The sequence below is a fragment of the Sceloporus undulatus genome, chromosome 1 (genome assembly GCF_019175285.1).
Source record: "Sceloporus undulatus isolate JIND9_A2432 ecotype Alabama chromosome 1, SceUnd_v1.1, whole genome shotgun sequence".
In the NCBI taxonomy this organism is placed as follows: domain Eukaryota; kingdom Metazoa; phylum Chordata; class Lepidosauria; order Squamata; family Phrynosomatidae; genus Sceloporus; species Sceloporus undulatus.
The window spans coordinates 240,493,046-240,515,837 of NC_056522.1; the positions used below are offsets into that span (position 1 = coordinate 240,493,046).

At 43.3% G+C, this 22,792-nt stretch overlaps 1 protein-coding gene across 6 annotated transcripts in view; it reads left to right on the forward strand.

The window, feature by feature from the left end:
- The window catches only part of HSPBAP1 (HSPB1 associated protein 1), a 109,235-nt gene that overhangs the window by 40,546 nt on the left and 45,897 nt on the right, over nt 1-22,792 (forward strand). For 5 of the 6 annotated variants that reach the window (XR_006101352.1, XR_006101354.1, XR_006101353.1 and 2 more), the window contains one exon: nt 16,488-16,672. Coding sequence is in view for 1 of the 6 variants with exons in the window: in XM_042445082.1 (XP_042301016.1) it covers nt 16,488-16,672 (185 nt within the window). In the remaining 5 variants the exon portion in view is untranslated. Of the gene's footprint in view, nt 1-5,154; nt 5,173-16,487; nt 16,673-22,792 lie in introns of those variants that run through there. The other variant, XR_006101356.1, reaches the window with a different exon arrangement.

The window sequence follows — 22,792 nt, forward strand, 5'->3', positions numbered from 1 at the left end:
ACGTTTAAAATAGACAATGAAGATACTGAAATAGTTCAAAGATTTTCATACCAGGATCAGTCATTATTAAGAAGAACTGAGGTCAAAACTCAGAAGAAATCGACTTTGAATCATGGCTGACAATGCGTTGTCTTTCAGACTCAGCTCCACTGAGCCAGGTGACTTAATATACATGTTGAGATTCAATAAGCCCTAACAACTCTTGCGTTAAAACGAGCTGCGAGCTCTTTGGCTCCACCACACTCCAACTCTTCAACTCATTCTGGTCAAGTCTTGACCTAGTTCTTTGCAACTGGCGCCATTTCTGACTACCTGGGCACGGGATTTCCTGCATCATATCGGATCAGAATTAATCTCCTTTGCTCTCAATTATACTCCACCTCCCGCATACGATTCAAACGCAATGCGGCGTCAATCTGTGACTCTAACTATGAGGCTGACCTGGGATTAAGTTCCTTCACTAAACCGGGGATGCTGCTGAGGCGCAATGTCTTTATTTAACTCCAATCTTCCTCAAACTGGCGACGAGGTTTGCCCCTGTGGAAACGCCTGCTTCCTCTAAGACTAGACCTCAGCCGGCTTACCCCCAACATTAAGTTTGACCCGTCATGCGCTAGAGCGGAACATTTCGGAGAAATCAAAGAGTGGGGCTGGACTTTAGCCACTTCAAATGTGTTCTTACGTCCTTTCATTCACGCGCCCTCTCTAGGCAAAACAGAAGTAAAACATTGATCTCTGCCAGAGAGGCGCCCACAGTTTGCTCATCATCGTCAACTCGTTGTTAACCTCCCGCCCTCCCCTTTTCTTCAGTATCATTTCTCCTAATGACTGCGAACTAGGTCAGCTCTAAGATTACAACGTTGCGAGAGTCCCTCCGAATTCTGCGTCTCTGCTTAATCGTCTATCACCTCGACTAACAATTTTCATTCTTTCCTCTGCTCTTTGGATTAATTCTCTACACTTCTGAACTCTCCAAAACCTGCAACCTGTTCTCTTGATCCAATCCTCTCGTCTTCTAAATCTCTAAGACTAGAGCTCCCTCCTTTAGCCTCGCTTCTCCATATCGGTCAATCTCTCTCTCATCTCTACAGGCTCCTTCCGTGGACTTAAACTGCTCTCAGTTTCCCAATTCTGAAAAAACCTTTCTCTTGACCCCGCCGCGTTGTCTAGCTATCATCCAATTTCTCTTCTTCCCTGTCTTTCTAAGGGTTTGGAACGGGTGTTTATTAAATTCGCACAGGTCTTAAGATTGCGGAAACAAACGCCATCCTGATCCTTTATCTGGTGTCCACCCAAGGCAAGCACAGAGACAGCTTCTAGAGAATTCGAATGACCTTTAAGCCAAGTAAGGCACTTTACTCTGTTCTCATCCTTCTCAATGGTCTGCAGCTTCGACACTGTTGATCACGGATCCTATTGACAACCTCGGAAAGGGGTTCTCAGACTTGTTCTCAACTGGTTTAGGATCTACTTGTCTGGCCGATCTTTGCAGTATGCAGGGGGTCAGACTTCGTGTTGTTCCCTTATCTGTTGGAGTGACAGGGCGCTGTGCTGGGTCACCTTCGGTTTTCTCTCTACACACTCCTTAGGAAAATCATCAGCTCTTTTGGTTTTGCCTACCATCGGTAAGCTGATGACACCGCAGCTGTAGCTGTCTGCCCCGACCTTTCTCCAAGGCTGAACGGCAAGTCTCGTGTGCCGAGCTGTTCGCAGTGTGCGCCATCGGCGTTTGAAGCTCAACAATCCAAGATGGAGCGTCTTGTCTTTCCTCCTAAGCCCACCCGTCAACACTCCTTTTGTCTCTGTGGACAACATTTCTAGTCAACCAGTCCACAAGCCTGTAGTCTTGGTTTTAGCTTGGCTCTTCTCTGTCGTGTATCCCTCAGATCCAGACACCCAAGGCTTGTTAGATTCTTTTTGTACATATTTCCAAAATCCGACCATATCGCTCCCCCTCCGCCCTACGGCCAAGATCCTGGTCCATGCCCTAGTGATCTCACGACTGGATTACTGTACGTCCTCCTGGCGGGCTTCCTCTTTCTCACCTCTGTCCTTTAATCTCTGTCCAGCATTCAGCTGCACGCATTATCACTTGCCACCCACCGCTCTGAACCCCACATCTCTCCGTGTTGGCAACCCTTCATGGCTCCTTCCCTTTCCGAATTCAGTATAAGCTCCGCTGTCCGACATTCAAAGCCCCATGGACTGGCCCCTCCTTACTTATCAGACCTCTTTCTCCTCCTCACACCTTCCCACTCGGGCCCTCTGTTCTGGTAGTCAAGGGTTCCTGTCTCCAGCAGATTTCCTCGGCCCCATCCGGATTCGCCTTTTCATTCACTTGCTGCCCCTCACCCTGGAACTCTCTTCCCCTACAACAAGAGCCATCACTTTCTTTAACTAGCTTCAAAACGGAGTTGAACCATCCTGTTCAGAGAAGCTTCCCAGGCATTGCATTGCGCTTACTATCTGATGTTCTTTGTTGCCTGTTATCGAAACCTTTTCCTGTAGGGCTATGTATTGTAATGTATTATCCTACTGAGAGTATGTATTTTCCCTGGAAAATGATAACCTCCATTTTGAAGCCAAGCCCCCCTCTAGTCATCTGCTTTGTCCAGGCCTCGGAGTAGAGAGGAACGGCTGGACCTCTTAACCCTTTCCCTCCACCACTCCCTTCTCCTTCTGTGTCATGTCTTTTTAGATTGTAAGCCTGAGGGCAGGGAACCGTCTAACTAAAAAGATGGCATGTACACGCGCTGTGTAATTTACAGCGCTTCATAAATAAAGGTTAATACAACAACACAACATAATAATAAGGGAGATGCCTGAAAGTGCATAGCAAAGCAGGGATGCGCCCTGTCACAATTGTGGATTTGGGGCAAGAATAGCAGATGATGTCACGAAACATCCGCCATTATGCTGTCCTTGTTCTGTCCATGGGGAAAAATTCGGCCATCACTTCATTAACCGGAAAACTTCTGTTAATGAAAAGCGATGGGAGAATTCCTCGCAGGATGGGACAAGAACGGAACAATGGCAATGTCACATGACATTTCTGATATGCGTGCCCCAACACACGATTGGACAGGCATGTTCCACTTGGTCCTGTCACTTCAGGCATCTGATAAGCAACTAGGACTTGGAAGGCCAAGCTATGAAGAACACAGGCAACATCCTGAAGTGTCAGGATATAAATATCATTGTAACCACAGTTTGGATTGTCCATGCCGTTGTATTTTTTTCCTTTGTCTTATTAATGGTGGTGAATGGTGGGCATTATGAAGCTGATAGGAAGAAAATTAACTCATTTCAAATGAATACTGAGGAGATTGTCATGCATACCCTGACGGTTAAAAACAATAAAAGAATTTATTTATTTATTTTATTTTTATCCGCCTTTCTCCAAAGTGGGACCCAAGGCGCTAACTTCTTAAACAAAACAATTAAATTGTACAATTAAAATCGTAAAATATAAAAAATTACAAATAGATAATTTGTTTAAACAAAAATTCTTGCCTGCCTGCGAAAGGCCAGCAGTGAGGGGGCCACTTGGTCTCCCATTGAAGGAGTTCCAAAGGGTGAGGCAGCCACTGAGAAGGCTCTCTCTCTCTCGTGTCTCACCAAACGAGCCTGGGATGGCGGTGGGACCGAGAGAAAGCCTTCTCCTGAGGATTTTAGCTCAGGTGGTTCGTAGGGAGATATGGTCTCTCAAATAGTCTGGACCTAGCGTGGTAGGATTTATAGTCAGACCAGCACTTTGGAATTGTGCTCGGAAACGAACCAGTAGCCAGTGAAGCTGTTCAATGCAGAGTTTATACACTCCGGTAACTGGCTCCGGGCGCATCTGCAGCAGCATTTTGGACTTGCTGAAGTTCTGAAACAGGTCCAAAGGCAGCCCACATGTAGAGTACGTAATAGCAGTCCAAAGGGATGTAACCAAAGCATGTGTCACTATAAAAGACCAGATCTGATGTCGCAAAGAATGGGCACAGGTGGTGCACAATTTAATTGGGCAAATGCACCTCCTGGCTATGCTGAGACCTGGGCACGAGGCTCAGAGTGGAGTCCAGGAGCACACCCAAGCGGCGGCGGAGATTTCAGGGGGAATGTAACACGCATCCAGCTCAGGCATAGCCCCAATTCCCTGAGTCTGCCTTATGACTAGCCAGGAACATCTCTGTCTTGTCTGGATTAAGCTTCAATTTGTTTGCCCTCATTCAGTCCATTTCGCAGCAGACACTGGTTCAGCCAAGAGACAAGCTTCCTTGGAATCAGATGGAAGAGAGATAGAGTGGGTGTCATCTGTATACTGATGATACCGACACGCAATTCTCCAGATGACCTCTCCAAGCGGTTTCATGTAAGATGTTAAGCAACAGGAGGGACAAAAAGAACCCGGGGGAGCCACAGGCCAGCAGCCAAGGAAGTCAACAGAGTCCTCCAACACTACCTTCTGGGTCTGCCGCCCAAGAAAGACCGGAATCACTGCATAACAGTGCCTCCAAGCCCCAACCTAGAGAGGCAGCTCAAAGAAGATACCATGTTTCGATGTTATAGAAAACAACTGAGAGATCTAACAGGATCAACAGGAACACACTCCCCTGTCCAGTTCCCAGCAATGTCATCCACAAAGCCAGAGACAGCTGGAGGCCGTGAAAGGGTGCGAAGGGAAATCCCAACCCCTGAGGGTGGAAGCCCCGCCCGGAGGGCGGAAGCTCCACCCGGGCACGGCGACACGACCAAGGAAATCAAATATAATAAAGATATTGTATATAAAAGTTAAAGTGCTATTTAATTTTTTTTTATTAGTATTAAAAAATGAACACTTAGGCCTGCAACAAAAATTAGATGAAGTAAAATGTCAAAGCATGAGGGGAAGGATGGGGAATCCATCTTAATGGCAGATTTAATCATTTGGTTTTTGGTGCGACTAGAGATGCAGATAACTGGTGTCTCAAACCTGATATCTTTTACAATCTGTTTTCATATGCAAGGTGGCAACACATCAAACCTTTTTTACACCAGAACAGCTAAAGAATTGTGATGTCTCTCCAGAAACCTGCAGTTGTTCCTGCATATGCTGTTGGATTGGCATGCGCATTGGAGTTTACATATTTAGCTAACTAGTTAAGGGAAAGAGATACTTTTGGAATAGGAAGAAGGACATGGACACAGGTAAGGGACAAGTCTGTAAAGGTTCTTGGATTCTGACAATTTGTGAACATTAACAATCAACAGGGCTGGAATTATGCTCTGAAAAAGCCAGTAACTTTTCAACTTCTTTACCTTAGGCTTCCTTTAACCAGGGCCATCAACAGATGAAAAGCCAGATCAGTTATCATGTGGCATTACATAGATGGATAACTAATATGTTGTAAGTCCCATCACAAGGCCTTAAACATCTTTTGTGAGTGCAGAAGCATGATAACTGATAGATAATTCATAAAACAACTGTGATGTAATTATATATACAGTGGTACCCCGGGATACGAAATACCCACGTACGAAATTTCCGGATACGAAAAAATCCCATAGGAAAAACTGTTCCGGGTTACGAAGGGTATTTCGGGTTACGAAGAAAATTTTGGTGCTTTTCGGGGATTTCACACGAATCGAGGGCTTTTCCGATTAGGCCCTATGGGGTTTCGGCTTGCGAGGCTTTTCGGGTTACGAAAGCGGCGGCGGAACAATTAATTTCTAACCGGGTACCACTGTTAAATAACTGCCATAAAAGGAATGAAAGAAAATATTGTGGTGGGGACAGATAATTTTTAGTTCCTGGGGCTCCTGTGAGGTCAACCATCTTTCAGATTTTTTGGTGTGCTATTTTGGAATTTAGGTACCAATAAATGCAATAATGGATTGTTTCTTGCTGTGGCTTTGAGGAATAAAGTGGCATACAACTTCTTAGGAAGCAGACTGTTTATCCTCTCCTTTTCCCAGTGGTAATCCATCCAAAGACACATTTAGATTTACCTATACATGGGATTAAATCTATCTCATACACATTCAGAGATACACTGGTGCCTCGGGTTACGAAATTAATTCGTTCCAGCCATTCCTTCGTAACCAAAGTTCGTACACGAAACATTTTCCATTGAAAAACTAATGCGTCTATGACCTCAGACTGAACCTGCAACTCAAAACAAGGTACAATAGGGCCATAGCTAAGTAACCCCTACAATACAAGTTGCCTGAGGCACTAAGAGCTTAAAGAATGACTTGCAGGTCCATTCTAAGTTTAAGGAGAAAGAAAAAAAGTTTGACTTATTTGCTGGTCCTGGCACCTCAGAGTGAGGCAGGAGGAGGGGAGGAGGAGGGGGTGGCAGCCAAAAAAAACCAATTTAAACCCAGACAACCAAGTATCAACAATTAACACCAATTCAACCAATTAACCAATTCACCATTTAACCAATCAATCAACCAATTTAACAAAGTTAACCATTTTAACAACAATTTTTTTTTTTAAATTTGGTGTGTTTTAAGGGTCTGAGCACCTTTGCCCGCTTGATGACGGTTTCCCTCTTTTGAGAAACTGGTCCAAGGAGGTCGGCTTTTGCCGGGGCCTTAAGCAGGTTCCTAAAAGGCTGAGGCAACATTATCAAAATGTGCAATGGCATGGCGTGAGCACCTTCTCAGGGTGATGCTTCTCAACATAGAAGACACATTGTGGAATGCCGCAAAAATGTCTTTAATTCTGCCGTTGGCAAATGCCCCCGCAGCCTCCTCCTCCTGGCCCTGTCAAAATGGAGCACGTCCTCATCCACGGCCGAGTGGTTGCATGGCGCACAAGGCCTTCAGGTCCTCTGTTGTCAGGGTCCTCACTGTGCTCCTCAATGAGTTCCTCCACGTCCTCGTTGTCCACAGGCAGTCCCAGGACCTTGCGATGGAGACAATCTCAGCCACATTTTCTCACCTGGCTCAGCACCCTCGGTCTGTGACCCTTCCAAGGAAGAAAGCATCAGGCCACAGCTTCCTCACAACGCAGCAGCAGGTTGCGCGGTGACTCCTGCCAGGCCAGTCCACCATCTTCAAGCACACGACGATATCAAAATCGGCTTCCAGAACTCCGCAGGGTCAGCTGTGTGCTCTCCGTTAATCAAAACACAAAACAACGCTTGAAGAAGGTGCTTGGTGTAGATCTTTTTGAAGTTGCATGACTGCTGGGCCATGGGTTGCAAAGGGAGGGGTCTGTGGACGGCAGAACTGGAACCTTGATGAAAAGGAAACTCTGAAGGATGTCTCGCTTTTCAGGCCGGCAGGTGCCAGGAGCAGTGTCCAAGAGGAGGAGGCACTTCAAGGGCAAATCCTCTTCCTCCAGGTACCGCTTCACAGTCGGGGCGAAGACACTGTTGATCCACTCCACGAAAAGGAGGCGTGTGACCCATGCGCGGCCATTGGAACGCCACATCACTGGCAAACCTGTCACTTTTAATGTTGTGGTGCCTTGAAGGGCCCGTGATTTGGTCTGAGTGGAGACCAACAGGCTGATCTTACGTCCCCGCGGCATCGCACAAACGAAAGTGTGAAGCGGTCCCTTCATAGGCTTGTGCCTGGCAACTCCTCCCTCCTGGGTGATGTAGGTGCGGCGAGGCATCTTCTCCAGAAAAGGCCCGTCTCGTCGCAATTGAACACTTGCTGCGGGACGTAGCCTTCCTCCCATCATGGCCTTGAACTCGATGACAAATGCTTCGGCGGCCTGGGGTCGTGCGCTGGACGCCTCGCCTGACGGACGACAGAGTGGATCCCGGTCCTGCCTTTTGAAACCTTTCAAACCAGCGCACAGTGAGGCTTGAATTCGGGTGGCTGGCTCCTCCTGGGAAGAAGTTCCCTTCGCCTGCCTCCTTGCTGGCCAGGTCTTCAAAAATGGTGGTGGCCTTCTCACAGATGACCGAAGGTGGGCACAGTGTCCCGCGCGCTCCTTTCTTTAATCCAAGAGCGGCAGCGCTCCATCTCTGTGCTTCGGTGCCTCTCGCTTGGCAATCGTAGTCACGCGTGCGCAGGAGGCCACAACGCTCTATGGCCTCCTGCTGCTTGAGGACAGTGCCAGTTGTCGAAAGGTTGTCCATACTCCCTTGGCAAATGTCCACCAAGCGCACAACGCCCCTCTCATGCTTGGCGATGATTTCCCTCTTGTCCTCCAGGACAGGGAGCCCTCTTCCTTTTGTCAAAACCCGCTTATCTGTGGCTTTTCGGGAGCCATGCCAAGCCAAAAAGGACAAAGGCAACAGGAGGCAAAGCCACATTGGAAACCACCCCACCCCCCTGGTCAAACTCTCTGGCCCACATGGAGCCAAGGCCAACTTGCAAAACTCACACCCACACTCTCAAATCATCACAGCCTGACCAAGAACCAAGAAGCCAAACCCAAAGGCCAAAAACCCCATCTGAACATGCAACCCAAGGTCACATCTCTGGCCCACATGGGACCAAGGCAAACTTGCAAAACTCACACCCACACTTTGAAATCATCACAGCCATGAGCAAAGCCCCCAGAACCCTAACCCAGGCCAAACCCCAAATCTGAACAGCAACCCCATGGTCTCATTCTGTGGCCCACATGGAGCCAAGGCCAAACTTGCAAAACCTCGATGCCCACACTTTGAAATCATCACAAAAGCCATGAGCAAAAGCACTGAAGCAGCCAAACCCCAGAAGCCCCAAATCTGAAAATGCAACCCATGGCCACACACCCCACACTCTGAAACATCACAGCCATGAGCAAAGCACTGAAGCACCAAACCCAGAGGCCCCAAATCTGAAAATGCAACCCCATGGCCACACACCCCACACTCTGAAATCATCACAGCCATGAGCAAAGCACTGAAGCAGCCAAACCCAGAGGCCCCAAATCTGAAAATGCAACCCCATGGCCACACACCCCACACTCTGAAATCATCACAGCCATGAGCAAAGCACCCCACCACCCCACAGCAAAAGCATGGTCACACTGTCTCACCCCACAAGAAGAAGGTATAAATCCATACACCTACCTGTAGAGAAATTCCTGATGGCAGGTCTTGATGCCAAGTGTACAACCTGGCACTGTACTGTACAGTACAAAGCCAGAACAAGTCCAAAGGCAGAAAGCCAGAAAAAGTCCAAACCCTCCACTGGAACCACGTTAGAGCTCAGAAGAACTCTTCCACCAGTCCCAGGCCAGACAAAGGGGCGATCAATGGAAGCCGCTTTTGTTTCTGAAGCCAGGCCACCCCCCCCCCCAATTTCGTTAGCCAATCCAGATGATCAGCTTGATTTCTCAATCCAATCACTATGCTAACGAAATTCAAAATTCGCGCCAAAGCTAACCCCTAACCCAGCCCCCTTAGGCTTTCCGTTAGCTCTGGAAAGCCATAGCGCACTTTGCAGCATTGATTTCGCGCCGAAATGATTTCGACCCGAAAAATATTTCTAACCGAAACAGTTTTTTCCAATCCAACTTTTTCGTATCCCGGAAATTTCGTAACCCGACATTTCGTATCCCGAGCACAGATGTATATTGATACCTAATCTTGAAGCCACCTGAATCCTGTGCTGGGAGAAAGATGGGATATAAATTACACAAATAATAAATAATAAATAATCTAGATGTTCTGAGTTGTAAATAAGGGGAAGAATAATGCTTCGAATGCCTAGCCCAAAACATTTAGGCATGCTCTAAAGAACCGCAGATAGGGGTGAAATGAATAATAAGAAAACAACCAGTGACATTCAGTGATTTGATAACCCTTCTGATAACAGGAGCTGTAAATCCACAAGGATAGATTCAGTTGTGGGAAAAGTTTCGTCTTGAGGTCAAAGTCTTGTTGTCTTACCATCTTTCTACTTGAAACATTCGTCTAAGAGCAATCTGTTTTTCCTGAGGCAAAGTACTATTGTATGCTAAACAGGAAGATGATGTCTTTGAAGAAATTCCCCTTCTTAGTTAAAAGTAACAAATATCTTTTTGCCACCATGAAAACCCTAAAAATGCATGACTTACACACATGGTGCCATGATTAATGTACAACTGTCCTCTAGTTTCTTTTCCTATGCCTTTCTTCTTTCTGATACAATGATTTTCAAGATAACTACATTTTTCTGATTTACTTATTCTATTATCGTGACTGACTGCCCTGTTGATAGTTTTTAATTATTCACTTTGTAACGTAATGATAATTTTGTATTTCTTGCAATCAGAGAGAATAATCCAAGTCCCTGGTGGAGGAACACAAACCAGCAATAAGAGGCATGCCACACAGGATTTTGCAAAACCACCAAGCGGAAAGCTGTAGATGTCTTGATTCCAAGACTTGCCTTGCTTTATCTGGGATCATGGCAGTGTGGAACATCTGTTCTTTTAAAAGTATTTCACAATCGAGCTCCTTTCATAGGCAATGCAAATCTTTCATGTAATTGTCTCATCAGGTCATGTTTTAGAAGGCTGAAATGCATAGATCAAGTTAATGCATTTGAACAGCTGCTATAGACACAAATGGCAGAGCATTTTGCCCCCATGCACATTTCAGGTGGTGTGTATATACACACACAACAAATATATATTGGGGCAGCAAGTGGCAAATCAGGGGGACAGCTTCTTTATGCTAGGACTTGCCAGGGGGTGCACAGACTCCAAAAATATCAACAAGCACATGCCTGTGTAATGGTACACACATAACTTACCCACACGTATATATGTATATGGAGAAATGGATTTCACTTCTGTTTTTTAAAAAACAGGTATTTTCCAATTCTAAACCAGGGGCAGACTGAAACACATTTTTTAAAAAAAAAATTGCCACTTCACCTTTTTTGGACATAAGAGGATGTCTGGGGCAGTGGTCCCCAAACTGTGCCCTTTAAGTGATTTTGGACTTCAGGTCCCAGAAGCCTCAGCCATGTTGACCAGTAGTCTGGGATCTGGGAGCTGAAGTTCAAAATCCCTTAAAGAGCACAGTTTGGGGATCACTGATCTGGGCAACTGGGAGTGATCAAGAGTGGAAACCAGTCTTGGAAGCTGCATGCAGCCCCAGGGCACGATTTGTCCAATGCTGGCTTTATCAGGCCCATTCATACTACACAATTATAACATTGTGACTCCACTTTAACTTCATGGGTGCATCCTACAGAATCCTGGAGTTTGTAGTTTGGTCAGAGGCACCCAAGGAGCTCCCTGGCTGAGGATTTAGGCGGGGTACAGACCGCCACTTGCGGCGTCTGCCGCCGCCGCCAGTAGGTCCGGCGGGGAGCCGGAGCCTTCAGACGGCCCGAACTCCCGCGCGGACCGAAAAAGAGCTCCAAAATGGAGCTCTTTTAGCGTCGGCTTTGCGACATAGCGAGGCGCCAGGGGCGCGCTCGCTACGTCACAAGCGCGCGACACGTCTGGACGCTGTGCGTCCAGTACGTAAAGTGGCGGCGCCCATTGAAGGGGTGCCGCCATCTTGTACGGACAGAGTCCGTACTAGGCCCAGGGGCGTCTAAAAGAGACGCCCCTTTTTTAAAATGGGACGTCCGAAGGACGTCCAAAGGGCAGTGTAGAAAGCCCAGATACTTCTCTCTAGGCTGCCAATTCCAGGTTCCAAAGGATGGAGCCATGGCAGTTAAAGTCGAATCAAGGCTATAATTGTGTTGTTTGAAAGGTCCTATATATTTGGTAGAGCACAACAGTGACCCTGTGACCCTCATATTCAGTTTACTATCTTCTTGGAGCAAATGGGGTATATAATAAGGGCCTTCTCTATATGTCATTATTTCACATTAAGAGCCAGCATAGTGTAGTGGTTTGAGTGTGGGATGTGACTCTGGAGACCATTGTTCAGTTCCAGCTCAACCATGAGACCCATTGTACAAGTCACGTTAGGCACGTCACATACTCTGAGCCTCAGGGGAAGGCAATAGCAAACATCCTCTGAACAAATCTTGCCAAGAAAACCTGTGATAGGTTCAATTTGGGTTCACCATAAGTTGGAAATGACTTGAAGGTACACACAGACAAAATTACGGGTGTGGCGGGTTCTACTCCTGCATCCACCAGGAGGCAATCCTAGTCTTGAAACAGTAACAATTCAAACCTTAATAAAGATGAAGGGTGGGAAAATCTCCCATTCTACACGCCCCACAACTCTTTATCATAGGGCATGGTAGCTGGTGTTTCAGGAAGTTGAAACCCAAAACATCTGTAGGGACAAAGGTGCCTCCCCAAAGCTAGTTGGTTAATTCTTATTTTGGAGGCAAGTGAGGTTTCTGGAGCTCTTACTACAGCACCCAGCTAAATTTAAAGTTGTATTGCTGACTTCCCAGTTTGTCTCATATTCTTAGTCAATAAACTTGATAAAAGCAAGTTATCCAAGCGGTCAAATAGAAAATGACAGTGATAGGAGTTTGTTCTTTTCTGAAGAAATTAGAACAAATGTATGAGGTTGGGATGGCAGCAATCCCATGCAGTCCGAGCAATGAGGAATGGAGCCCTCAGAGCACCGGCTTGCTTGCGAGAATGAAAGCGTGCCATATTAAGCAGCTGTACATGAGTAGTGGAAGGAAGGTAAAATGATTGTCTGTCATTGCCATTCATGCAGCCCTTTGCAATTTGCTTTCCCCGCCACAATGGTTCGGTCCAGGATATAATTTCATATTATGTTTTTCGGTCGAAGGACGACGTCTGATGAGAAATAAGGTCCTGATTAGCCACAGGAAATATATGCTGTGTTGCAAGGAAAAACAACCCCAGCCTTTTTTTTCTCCTTGTGTGGTGCGTGAAAAATGTTTTTCCAAAAAAAAAAAAAAAAAAAATGCCACAAGAAGGTATAAATTGAATTTATGCATAGGCAGGCTATAATGTTTTCTCAACATGCGCTCCTCATCACTCTCAGTATTTCAAATATGCAAATGTGGCTGTGTTTATTTCTATTAATTTTATCCCAGCTTTCCATTAAAAAGGGTTGCTAACAAACAGCACTAAAAGCAAATAAAACAATAAAATGATAGCAATAAAAGGCCAGATTGAATATGTCTTCATGCATTCTTGTACCAAACGGATTGGGAAGCGTGAGTGTGACTCTAAAGGGAGTGCTTTCACAGTTTGGGAGCAGACCTCTGCAAGTCTGTCTTCACATTACTTTCCCCTTACAAATGCAATTCATTCCACTCTTAAGTTCAGCCCATTCTATGTACACAGTTATGCAATGTTATCCAGACTGGTAGTGAGTTAATATTTTTAGTTTTGTATCCATTTGTTAGATTGGATTGCTCAAATAAGCCTGAAATTGTTATAAAATACAACCATTCCTTTAAAAACTTTGTAATTTAAAAAAAATCATAAATGGATGCCATGGGAAAAGAGAACATAATGGGGCGGGTGGAGAGACAGGATATAAAAATATAGAAATGCAACAAAATGATTGTAATGGTGGCTCCTTCAAATAACTAGAGTAAGTGGTGACAAAAGACAAAGCAAAAACTATACCATCTGCTCTGTGAATATAATTCTGAAAAACTAGCTGTCACATCCCTGATGCTGCTCTTGTCATGATAGCATTTGAACTGGAAAAGCCATTCTTGTTTTTGTTTTGCTAGCTGCCTTATATGCTCACGCGGAGGTTTAATCTTTGGAAAAAGAGACAAAGTCAGAACATTCAGAATGAGTATAAAAATAATTTTTAAAATAGAAAATGAGCCGCAGGGCTTGTCAAGTCATTGCATTGTAAAATAGCTTCCTAGTTCTAGTCCATACTCTTGGGCTTCATATGTGATAGTGTTCCATTTTAAGGAAAGGAAGTCCCATGTATTTTGCAGCATCACAGTGCCGTACCATGGTTACACTGGGCCGAATGGTGTGAGTGGCAGCCAAAACTCTTGATGGTTGAAGTTTCCCCACCTCTATTTACAGATTGTGATATGCATTTTAGAACAGGAAGCATAATTCATAAGTTCAACACTATAGTGTCTGCAGCATTTGGTCAGGTTTCATTTTAACTTAGCTCTAAAAGTAAACTCCTTCCAAATGAAAAAAACAACAGCCAAAGAAACATTTTGTATAACATCTCAAGGGAAGATTGCTTTTCTCAGTTATGCTACTAGGTAACTGTATTTCATAGAGCGGCAATGGATATTTCAGGATGTTTATCTGGAAGAAATTAACAACCTAGGCTGCTTTCCAGATATGCTCATATATGGGTGGTGTGTGTGTGGTGTGTGTGTGGTGCTTCTCTCCAACATTTTCATTTGTTCTGCATCCCTGGTAGGCAAAATGACTGCAGACTATCTGTCTATGCACTACATGTATTTAAATCCCCAAATGTTAACATTTTGACAAGCTCAACAGTATATAAGCTGAACACTAGTTAAAATCCTGACAGCCTAAACATCTCCATTTGCAACTTAACCAATGTATGCTGCTAACCGCTACACTAAGGGAAGGGGAAGTAATTCTCAGAAAGATGAGCCTGCTGCTGCTAGTCAAAACTGAGCCCCAGAACATATGGATAAAAATCAATTGCACAAAACAGACCCATTGCCATATCAACATGGAGATGTACTGGGCTTCCCTATTGGCACCTGATCCCGGAAAGGAATTTGGGGGCCAACAGAGGACTAAATCCAAAGGGCCACAATCTAGGAATTAAACATGTTTTCCTTCAAATAACAAATCCACATGGCAAACCTAAACCATTTGCGATGATGTTCAAAGGAATGCCACCAAGTCCAAAATCAGGGAATATTTGGGAATCAGAATAATAAAACACACCATATATCTGTACTGTTGGTCTTAAATCATTTGATTCCGAGTTCAGCAGATTGATACAAAGAGGGATACCATGATTCGTATGTCATGCCTGCATACAACACATGAATTTCCCCCCCAGAAACTGTCATGTACACACTGCTCTGTAGTTTCCACTTAGCTTCTCCAGGAACTGGAAGAATCTAGGATAGGTATGGGATTATCTTTGGATCCCTAGGTATTTGGCTTTGAATCTCTCATGAGCCCCACCCAGCATGGTCAGTGGTAGGGATCTGCTGGAGTTTTAGTTCAAAGTATCTGGAGTAACCAGGAACTTAGGGGTAGGAAACATAGTGATATCTAAACCCAACCTTTGTCCAGGATCCAGTGATGTATTTCTACTGGATCCCACTGGTACCAGCAGCATATGTGATTACCACTTCCATGTAATGCCCTCATACACCCCTAAGCCTGTACTGGAGAGTTGGGAACCCACCCCCCAACTGAGTGGTTTTTTGCTACCATGGAAAGCTACAGAGGGAAGGGGAGTGAAAGCGTCCCAAATCTCATAGTGTTGCATATATTTATTTTATTTATTTATTTTTATTTTTGTTCCGCCTTTCTCCCAAAGTGGACCCAAAGCAGCTAACATATAGAAAACACAAAAATTAAAATTGTACAATTAAAATAATAAAAAATATAAAATTACAAATACAAAATTTAAAATATACAGTGTATATAAAACGAGCCCTGCATGATTTTAATAAGCTTGCTGGAATAAAAACATCTTCGCTGGCTGACGAAAAGCCACCAGGGAGGGAGCCAGCCCAGCCTCCCATGGAAGGGAGTTCCAGAGGGTGGGAGCAACCACCACGAAGTGCACCATTGGAAATGCAAGTATGCCATCTTGGTCCTTGGGTTTTCTCCCCAATAACTAGCCTTGATCTGAAAGCCAACTACAAACTATGTTAGTGAAATGAGGGAGTACTACCTATTTGGATGGGGAAAATATTGTTACCTAAATTTGGTAAACAGATTATAATAAGGATGTAATTTGCCTTAACCTCCATAACAACCTATAAGTTTTTTTCTTCCCATCTTGGTAAACTTTTGGTTTATTTAACCATTTCTGCTTGCAGTAATAACCAAGCGGGAGTGATTAAGTAGCATGAATGAGCATGTTTATTCATTAAAAAAATGGGTCAGTTTTGTTACTGAGCAGACCAAGATATTTTTAAAGGAAAGTATGCATTCATTACAAGGGATTCTACAATATTCCAAAGAATTCTAGCTTAATCCTTCCTACAAATGCACCAAGAATATCTTAGTATTTCTTTGATTTAATAAAGTAGACTTAAGTCTATGAAAGCTTATGCTACTAGCTTCTTTCTCTCAGTTAGTCTCAAATGTGCTACAAGATCTTCTTGCATACTGATCCAGACTAACATGGCTATGTTTTTAGTTGAGTATTTCTCTGTTTTAAGAGAGAGCCCCCCCCCCCACATACTTCTCAAAAAGTGAACCTCAAGAATACCACAAAAATCTTCTTATTGTTCAAATGAGAGTTAAAAAAAGACTGCCAGATGCAGACATTGTCTTATGTGTGGCATTTTCAGCTGAGGCATCCAGGCTGCTATAATTTCATTTGTGGTTTATATTGCATTTAACCAGCAATTGGAGCTGAGACAGAAAATTATTGTTTTATCTTCTAACCTGCCTTGCTTCGTATCTATTCTTTATTATTAGTGTTGTGCTCAGTGTGCATATAATGTTCTCTCTTCTATTGCTTTAGCTCCTCTGTTTGAAACCAAGTGCAGTTATGTAGAAGCCACACTTGAAGAGTTTCTTGCCTGGATTGGAAGACAGCCTTCTAATTCTTCTGGACCATTCAAGGCTTATGATTTGTATAAATACTGGACTTATGCTGATTATAAGTACATTGCTAGATTATTTGAAGACAAGCCAGAACACTTCCAGGTACATTATTAAGCTTGCCCTGTATCACTTCAGCATTATGGGAACATTCAGAAAACCTTTTGATTATTATTCATTCAGTGTCTGGTATTATTAAAATGATGTAATATTTTTTCCAATTTTTTTTCCATGTATCACATTTATATCCTACTTTTCTTCCAAGGAGGTAAGGATAATGTACATGGTTTTTAATGCCTGGTTCCCATTTTACAGTGGTATTCACTGGGGTTTGGTTCCAGGATCCTGCATGGATACTAAAATCTGTAGATGTTTAAGTCCCATTATATAGAATGGTGTAGTAAAATGGTGTCCTTTATATAAATGGCAAAATGAAGTTTGCTGTTTGGAATATTTTTTTTTTAAAAAAAATTCAGGCTGTGGATGGTTGACTCCAGGGATAACAGAGACCAACTGTAGATTCCGAGAACAATAAAGTCAGAGCAGGCATATAGGCATCTATTCTAACCCCTTTCCAGTGCAGGAAATCCAGAGCTAGAAAATCCTAGCTGACTAGTTCGTGCTGAAAGACATTCAGAATGACCTGCTGAATCATTGGTTCTATTATGTGATCGTATCTTTGAGGAGTTTCTCCCCTTAGATCTAGTCCTGCCCTCTCAGGAAACAAGCTGAGAATAAGCTTTTGACCTCTGCTCATGACAGCCATTCAATGATGTTGTGTTCACTTTCAGGCTTCTCCAGGATAAAGATACCCAATTCCAATTCCAGCTGTTCGTACCACTTTTCCTCATTACTGGCTCTCTCTTTTTTGTCCTCTTCTGAACCTGTCTATGCTCTGCTTTAAGTGCAGTGCCCAGAACTGGACACAGTACTCACAATGTCCTGGTGGGGTATTTTAAACTGGGAGTAGCTGGGCCAAGTTCAGTGGGTTTTTTGGAGTTTAAACCTGTGAGTCCTTGGTTCTAATCTAACCTCTACATTTCACTGTCTGTAATTTGGGAAGTCATTGACTCAAGCCTCACTACTAGGTTGGGGTGAGCAGTTTCTGGAAGCCCTGGGGTCACTTCATCCCATTGCTTCCTACCAAATTTTAAAATCCTAAAACAGGTCTATCACATGCACACAATCTTGCTATCATTTGGGGAGGAGGCTGACATGTTTTAGGTGCCATCTTTTTCAAGATCAGAATGCATACATATGTGTGCCTGAAGCCATTTTTTTCAGACATGAGCCCCTGCTGAGCAAGTCTAGGCCTGGATAATACCTGGGAGGGAACCTTGAGAAAATGACTAAATTGAAATGTTAACCAATAAATACCTAGGTCATATGTGTCATGAGGACTTTGTGAAAAATGCTTTCGGATCTAGGTATCAAAAGCTAATCCTGTATTTAATGTTGCTGCCTGAGAGGTGCAGGCAACATGCAGTGTGTGTGTGTGAGGGGGGAGTTTACTGCATACTTAGAGCTTGAGAAAGTTATTTTTGAACAAAAGGTTCTAGAATTCCCAAGAGTTGCAGTCCAAAACAGTAGCTTTCCCAAGTGTTGACCATAGCAGCGCCATCTTAATCACAAATGCTAGATCAGACCAAAAATAGTTGCCAGTGGCAGATCACAGTGCAGGCTGAGTCTCCCTTATTCAAAATGCTTGGGACCAGAAGAATTTTGAATTTCAGAGTTTTTCATTCATACATAATACAATGTCTTGGAAAGCAAAGGTGTCACTATCTCACCTATCCATGTGGACAGTTTTGGATTTTGTAATTCTGGATAAGGGAGACTCAACCTGTAATAATTTATGTTGCATCAAAGCATGCCAGAACTATCACCCACTGGATACCACTGAACAGAAGGATATTCTCAGCCTGAAAACTGTTTTATAACAATGTGGATTAGCATTTAAAAGTTACTGAAAGATACTTCTTAGTGGTAACTGTACCAGGCAAGCAACTCTCTTCTATTGATGAGTTTTCTTTTCTTAAAATTTTCCATGCTTATCTGCTGTTTTCATTTAGATTTTATTTAGATATTTTACTAAGGTGACTTGAAGGGTACAAGAAGGGTAGCTATCCCCATTTTTTGTTCATAATGATTAATAGGGCCATTTAGAAGTTGTTTGAAATTTAAATTGTGCTGTTTATCATTTACAGTTGTGTGACTTAAGGTAATGATTCTATTATTTTAATGTACGAGCAGTATCTCGCTTTTCCCCCGATTTTTTGTTCAGTTGATGTTACATTACAGAATTTTGAGGTATAAATCAGAGGCAAGATATATGCATGAAGTTTAAATAGAAATGAGACCTCTTAAAGTGACATATGGGTATATTAGCTCCATTGTAAGCAGCAAGCAAAATAAATGTAATTCAGAAGTAATGTGCCATCTGTTATGGTTGGGGTACTTATAAACTGCATTTCTTTCAGCTCTAGATCTTTTTATTGTAAAAAGAAAGAGAGAGAGAAAAGGAAAATGCAGCCCATTGAGCCAGAATTTTAGTACTTACCAATTCCTTTTCAGTTCATTGGGTAAAAACTATTTGGCCCATAATCACATCATGTATTTACTGTGGCTGAAGCATTTTCAAAATAAGCTTTTAAAAATCTAATATTGATTATATTCACTCTCTTTCTTCTTAAGTTGTGACCGAACAGAGAAACTACTTAGGTGTGAGATTAAAGTGTAGGGATGATTATTACCTTTAACTTTATCACTGAAATAGTTATATTGGATTTTAAATTTTATGGCCGTGGAAAGCTGGATGAACAACTTTTCCTTTGTGATTTCTTGGAGCTTCTGATAAATGTTTGTACTGGGCTTCTTATTTCTTTCTGTAAATCAGGTAAGCTCCTACTATTACTCCATTCACTTAGAAAGTTATCATTCACCTTGATGATTCCTCAGTATTGAATCTCAGAAAAAGAGATACTACCTTCAGAGAATTTACAATATCTTATAGATGGTTAGGGTACATTCAGGGGGTTTTAATATGCAAAAATTCATCCCTGAACCTATTCATAAGCAGTCTAGGAGAATCCATACTGTAGTGGAGTGCTCTGTAATATTGCTGATTGTTGGGTAAAAACCGCCCCCCAACTTAGGGGCCATGCAGACCGCCCCTAAGTGATGACCTGCAGCCGCCTTCAGGGGCTCCGGATCAGGTCTGTGGCAGCCGTATGCCATGGCCCTGATCTGGCCTTTCCATGGTGCAATAGCCACAGCACCGTGGCTTGAAGATGCTCCTTTGGTGCTGCATTGTGAGGACGCAGCACCAGAGGAGCACTGTGACACCGTATGGAGTGGTGTGCGACATCATGGCACTCTGGGGTAGAGTCGGGGCATGTGTTATGTGTACGCAACACCCCGACTCCATCCCCAGGCTGGCCTTAATGGCCGGTCTGCACAGGGCCCCAGTGGCATAAGGAATAGATGCCTTTGCTGCTGTACAACCCTTTCATGAAGGATAAGGTTCCATAAGAAAGTAGGCACCATGTAACAGTAATTTTTCTTAGTATGTAGAGAGATCTTGTAGCACTTTTGAGACTAACTGAAAGAAAGAAGTTTGCAGCATAAGCTTTCATAGACTTAAGTCCCTTTCACTGATGCATTTAGTGGACTGGAAAGCCAGGGACAGACCTCTATAAGTCATTCATATGTGAAAATGTCAATTCAAGTTCCAAATACTTTGTGTATGTAAATGAAGTGACAGATCCAGTTTTAACAGAGGAAACTGGCCCGAGGTGAGGAGAATAGAGTGTGGGAAACAGAGAGTGATGTGATGAACAGGTCAGGGGTGCTCCCATGAGGATGGGGGTTAGATAGTGTGTGTATTGTGTCAGGAAACCGTTAATGAGAACCAGCGTGATGTAGCGGTTTTGAGTGTTGGACTGTGACTCTGGAGACCAGGGTTTGAATCCCTGGTCAGCCATGGAAACCCACTGGGTGACCTTGGGCAAGTCACTCTCGGCCTTAGAGGATGGCAATGACAAACACTTTCTGAAGAAGTTTGCCAAGAAAACCCCATGATAGGATAGTATTAGGGTCTCCATACACCAGAAATTACACACAACAGCAACCTTCAAGTTGACCCCAATTCATGGCAACTCCATAGATGAGACATTTCTAAGACGCCCAATACTCCACTACTCTGCTTGGCTAATACTCTGGTTCAATTTCATATGAGACTGCTTCATATGTACTTAAGTATTTGTGGGAAGGATATACCCTTTTTTATTCTGTTCTTAAAATATATACTTCACTCTGGCTTAACTATCTTGTTGAACAAAGTGATAATTGATCAACTGTCGTTTGGGATAAATTGTAACCATTGCTTTAGATATGTGGCATTGAGCCAAATGCCCATTAGATTAATAGTACCAACCAGGATCACACAGAGAAGAATTAAACATGCCCTGGTATGCAAAAACAAATATGTAAATCAAATACATACATACATACATACATAAATCTGAAGTATATAAACAGCTGCCCTTTCAGGAAGTTCTCTTTTAAAAAACATGATAACTCACAATTATGGTTTCTTCTACATACAGGTTAAGTTTCCCTTATAGTATTCCAAAATCTGAAATGCTCCAGAATTCAGAATTGTCCACATGGGTGTTGAGATAGTGACACCTTTGCTTTCTGATGGTTCATTGTGCACATACTTTGCTTCATGCCAAAATTATTGAAAATAAGGTGTATACAATTACATTTGGGCTATATGTTGGGTTATATGTATAACTATATAACAAACATAAATGAATTTCATGTTTAAACTTGGGTCCCATGTCCAAGATATCTCATAATATATATCTAAATATTCAAAAATCCAGAAAACTCCAAAGTCCAAAATTTAGGATCCCAAGTATTTCAGATCAGGGAGACTGATTCTTATATATTTTGTACCTACAGCAGAGAGAATTGGTTTAACCCTAGTTCTACTTTTCTTTGAAAATCCGGCCTTTCCAGGGCGTGAAACGGAGTCATAAAAAAGGCTCCTTTTTGCATCCTGGAAAGGGCGCAATAGCTGCAGCACCGCAGCTATATGGTGCTCTGGTGCTACGTCGTATGGACGCAATGCCAGAGGAATGCCATGATTCTGTGTGCCAGGTGGAGCACACGGCATCATGGTACCCTGGGGGTGGAGTCAGGGCGTGTATCATCTGGATGTGACACCCCAACTCTGTCCCCAGGCAGGCCCAAAGTGCCAGTCTGTAGAGGGCCTCAGTGAAGGTCAGTTTTGGTGGTAGATTAGATATGAAGATCTATGTTTGTTACCGAGAGATCTACCAGCGAGTCCCTAGCTACTTTCTGGACTTTTCTTTGATAAGAGGATGTGGCATCTTATGGATGGATAACTGCTTTAAAAACTACAGGAGAAAGAGTATATAAATATAAAGGGATGTTTTTCACAACACCTACAATTTATACTGAGACAGATGCTGCTTAAATTAATTGTGTTTAATCTAGGGAGGGTGGTAGAGCAGTTGTGTAGCCATGATGCTATCACATGATCCTTGGTGATAAAATCCCAAACAGACAGGAAACAATGCTGGATGCTCAAGGGTGATGTGGCACATGATATTCAATAATGAAGTACAACAAGGTTATGTTGGAGCAAATGATCCTTGTATCACTTGTTGACTGACTGCATCTGAATTGACACTAACTGCTCAAGAGAGATCTTGAGGTCATTTTGGAAGACTCAGTATCACAAGCCCAGTGTGCTGTTGTACACAAATGGACTGGTACAGTTGCTGACATCATTGGATAAGCTATTGAAATAGGCCAACAGTGTTGTTGCTATGTGCTGTTAAGATGAGTGTGACTTAGGGTCATCCTGTTTTAGGGTTTTCTTGGCATAGCAGAGGAGATAAATTGTCATTGCTTTCACTGCTGACATAGGTTGAGAGCATGCGGCTTGCCCAAAGCCAAACATTAGGTTTCCATGGTTGAGTGACAATTCAAATCCCAGTTTCTTAATCTAGCACTCAAATCAGTACACTATGCTGGCTCTCGGATTGTGATTACACAAATCTGTAGTCCTATTCAAATGACCAGACGTCAGACTATCTTGAATACATAGGAGGAAGGAGCAGGCTAGCCTTTCCTCCTCAACTTCATTAGTTTTTCCATGCATCGAGGCTGTCCACATGATCCAGGATTCCC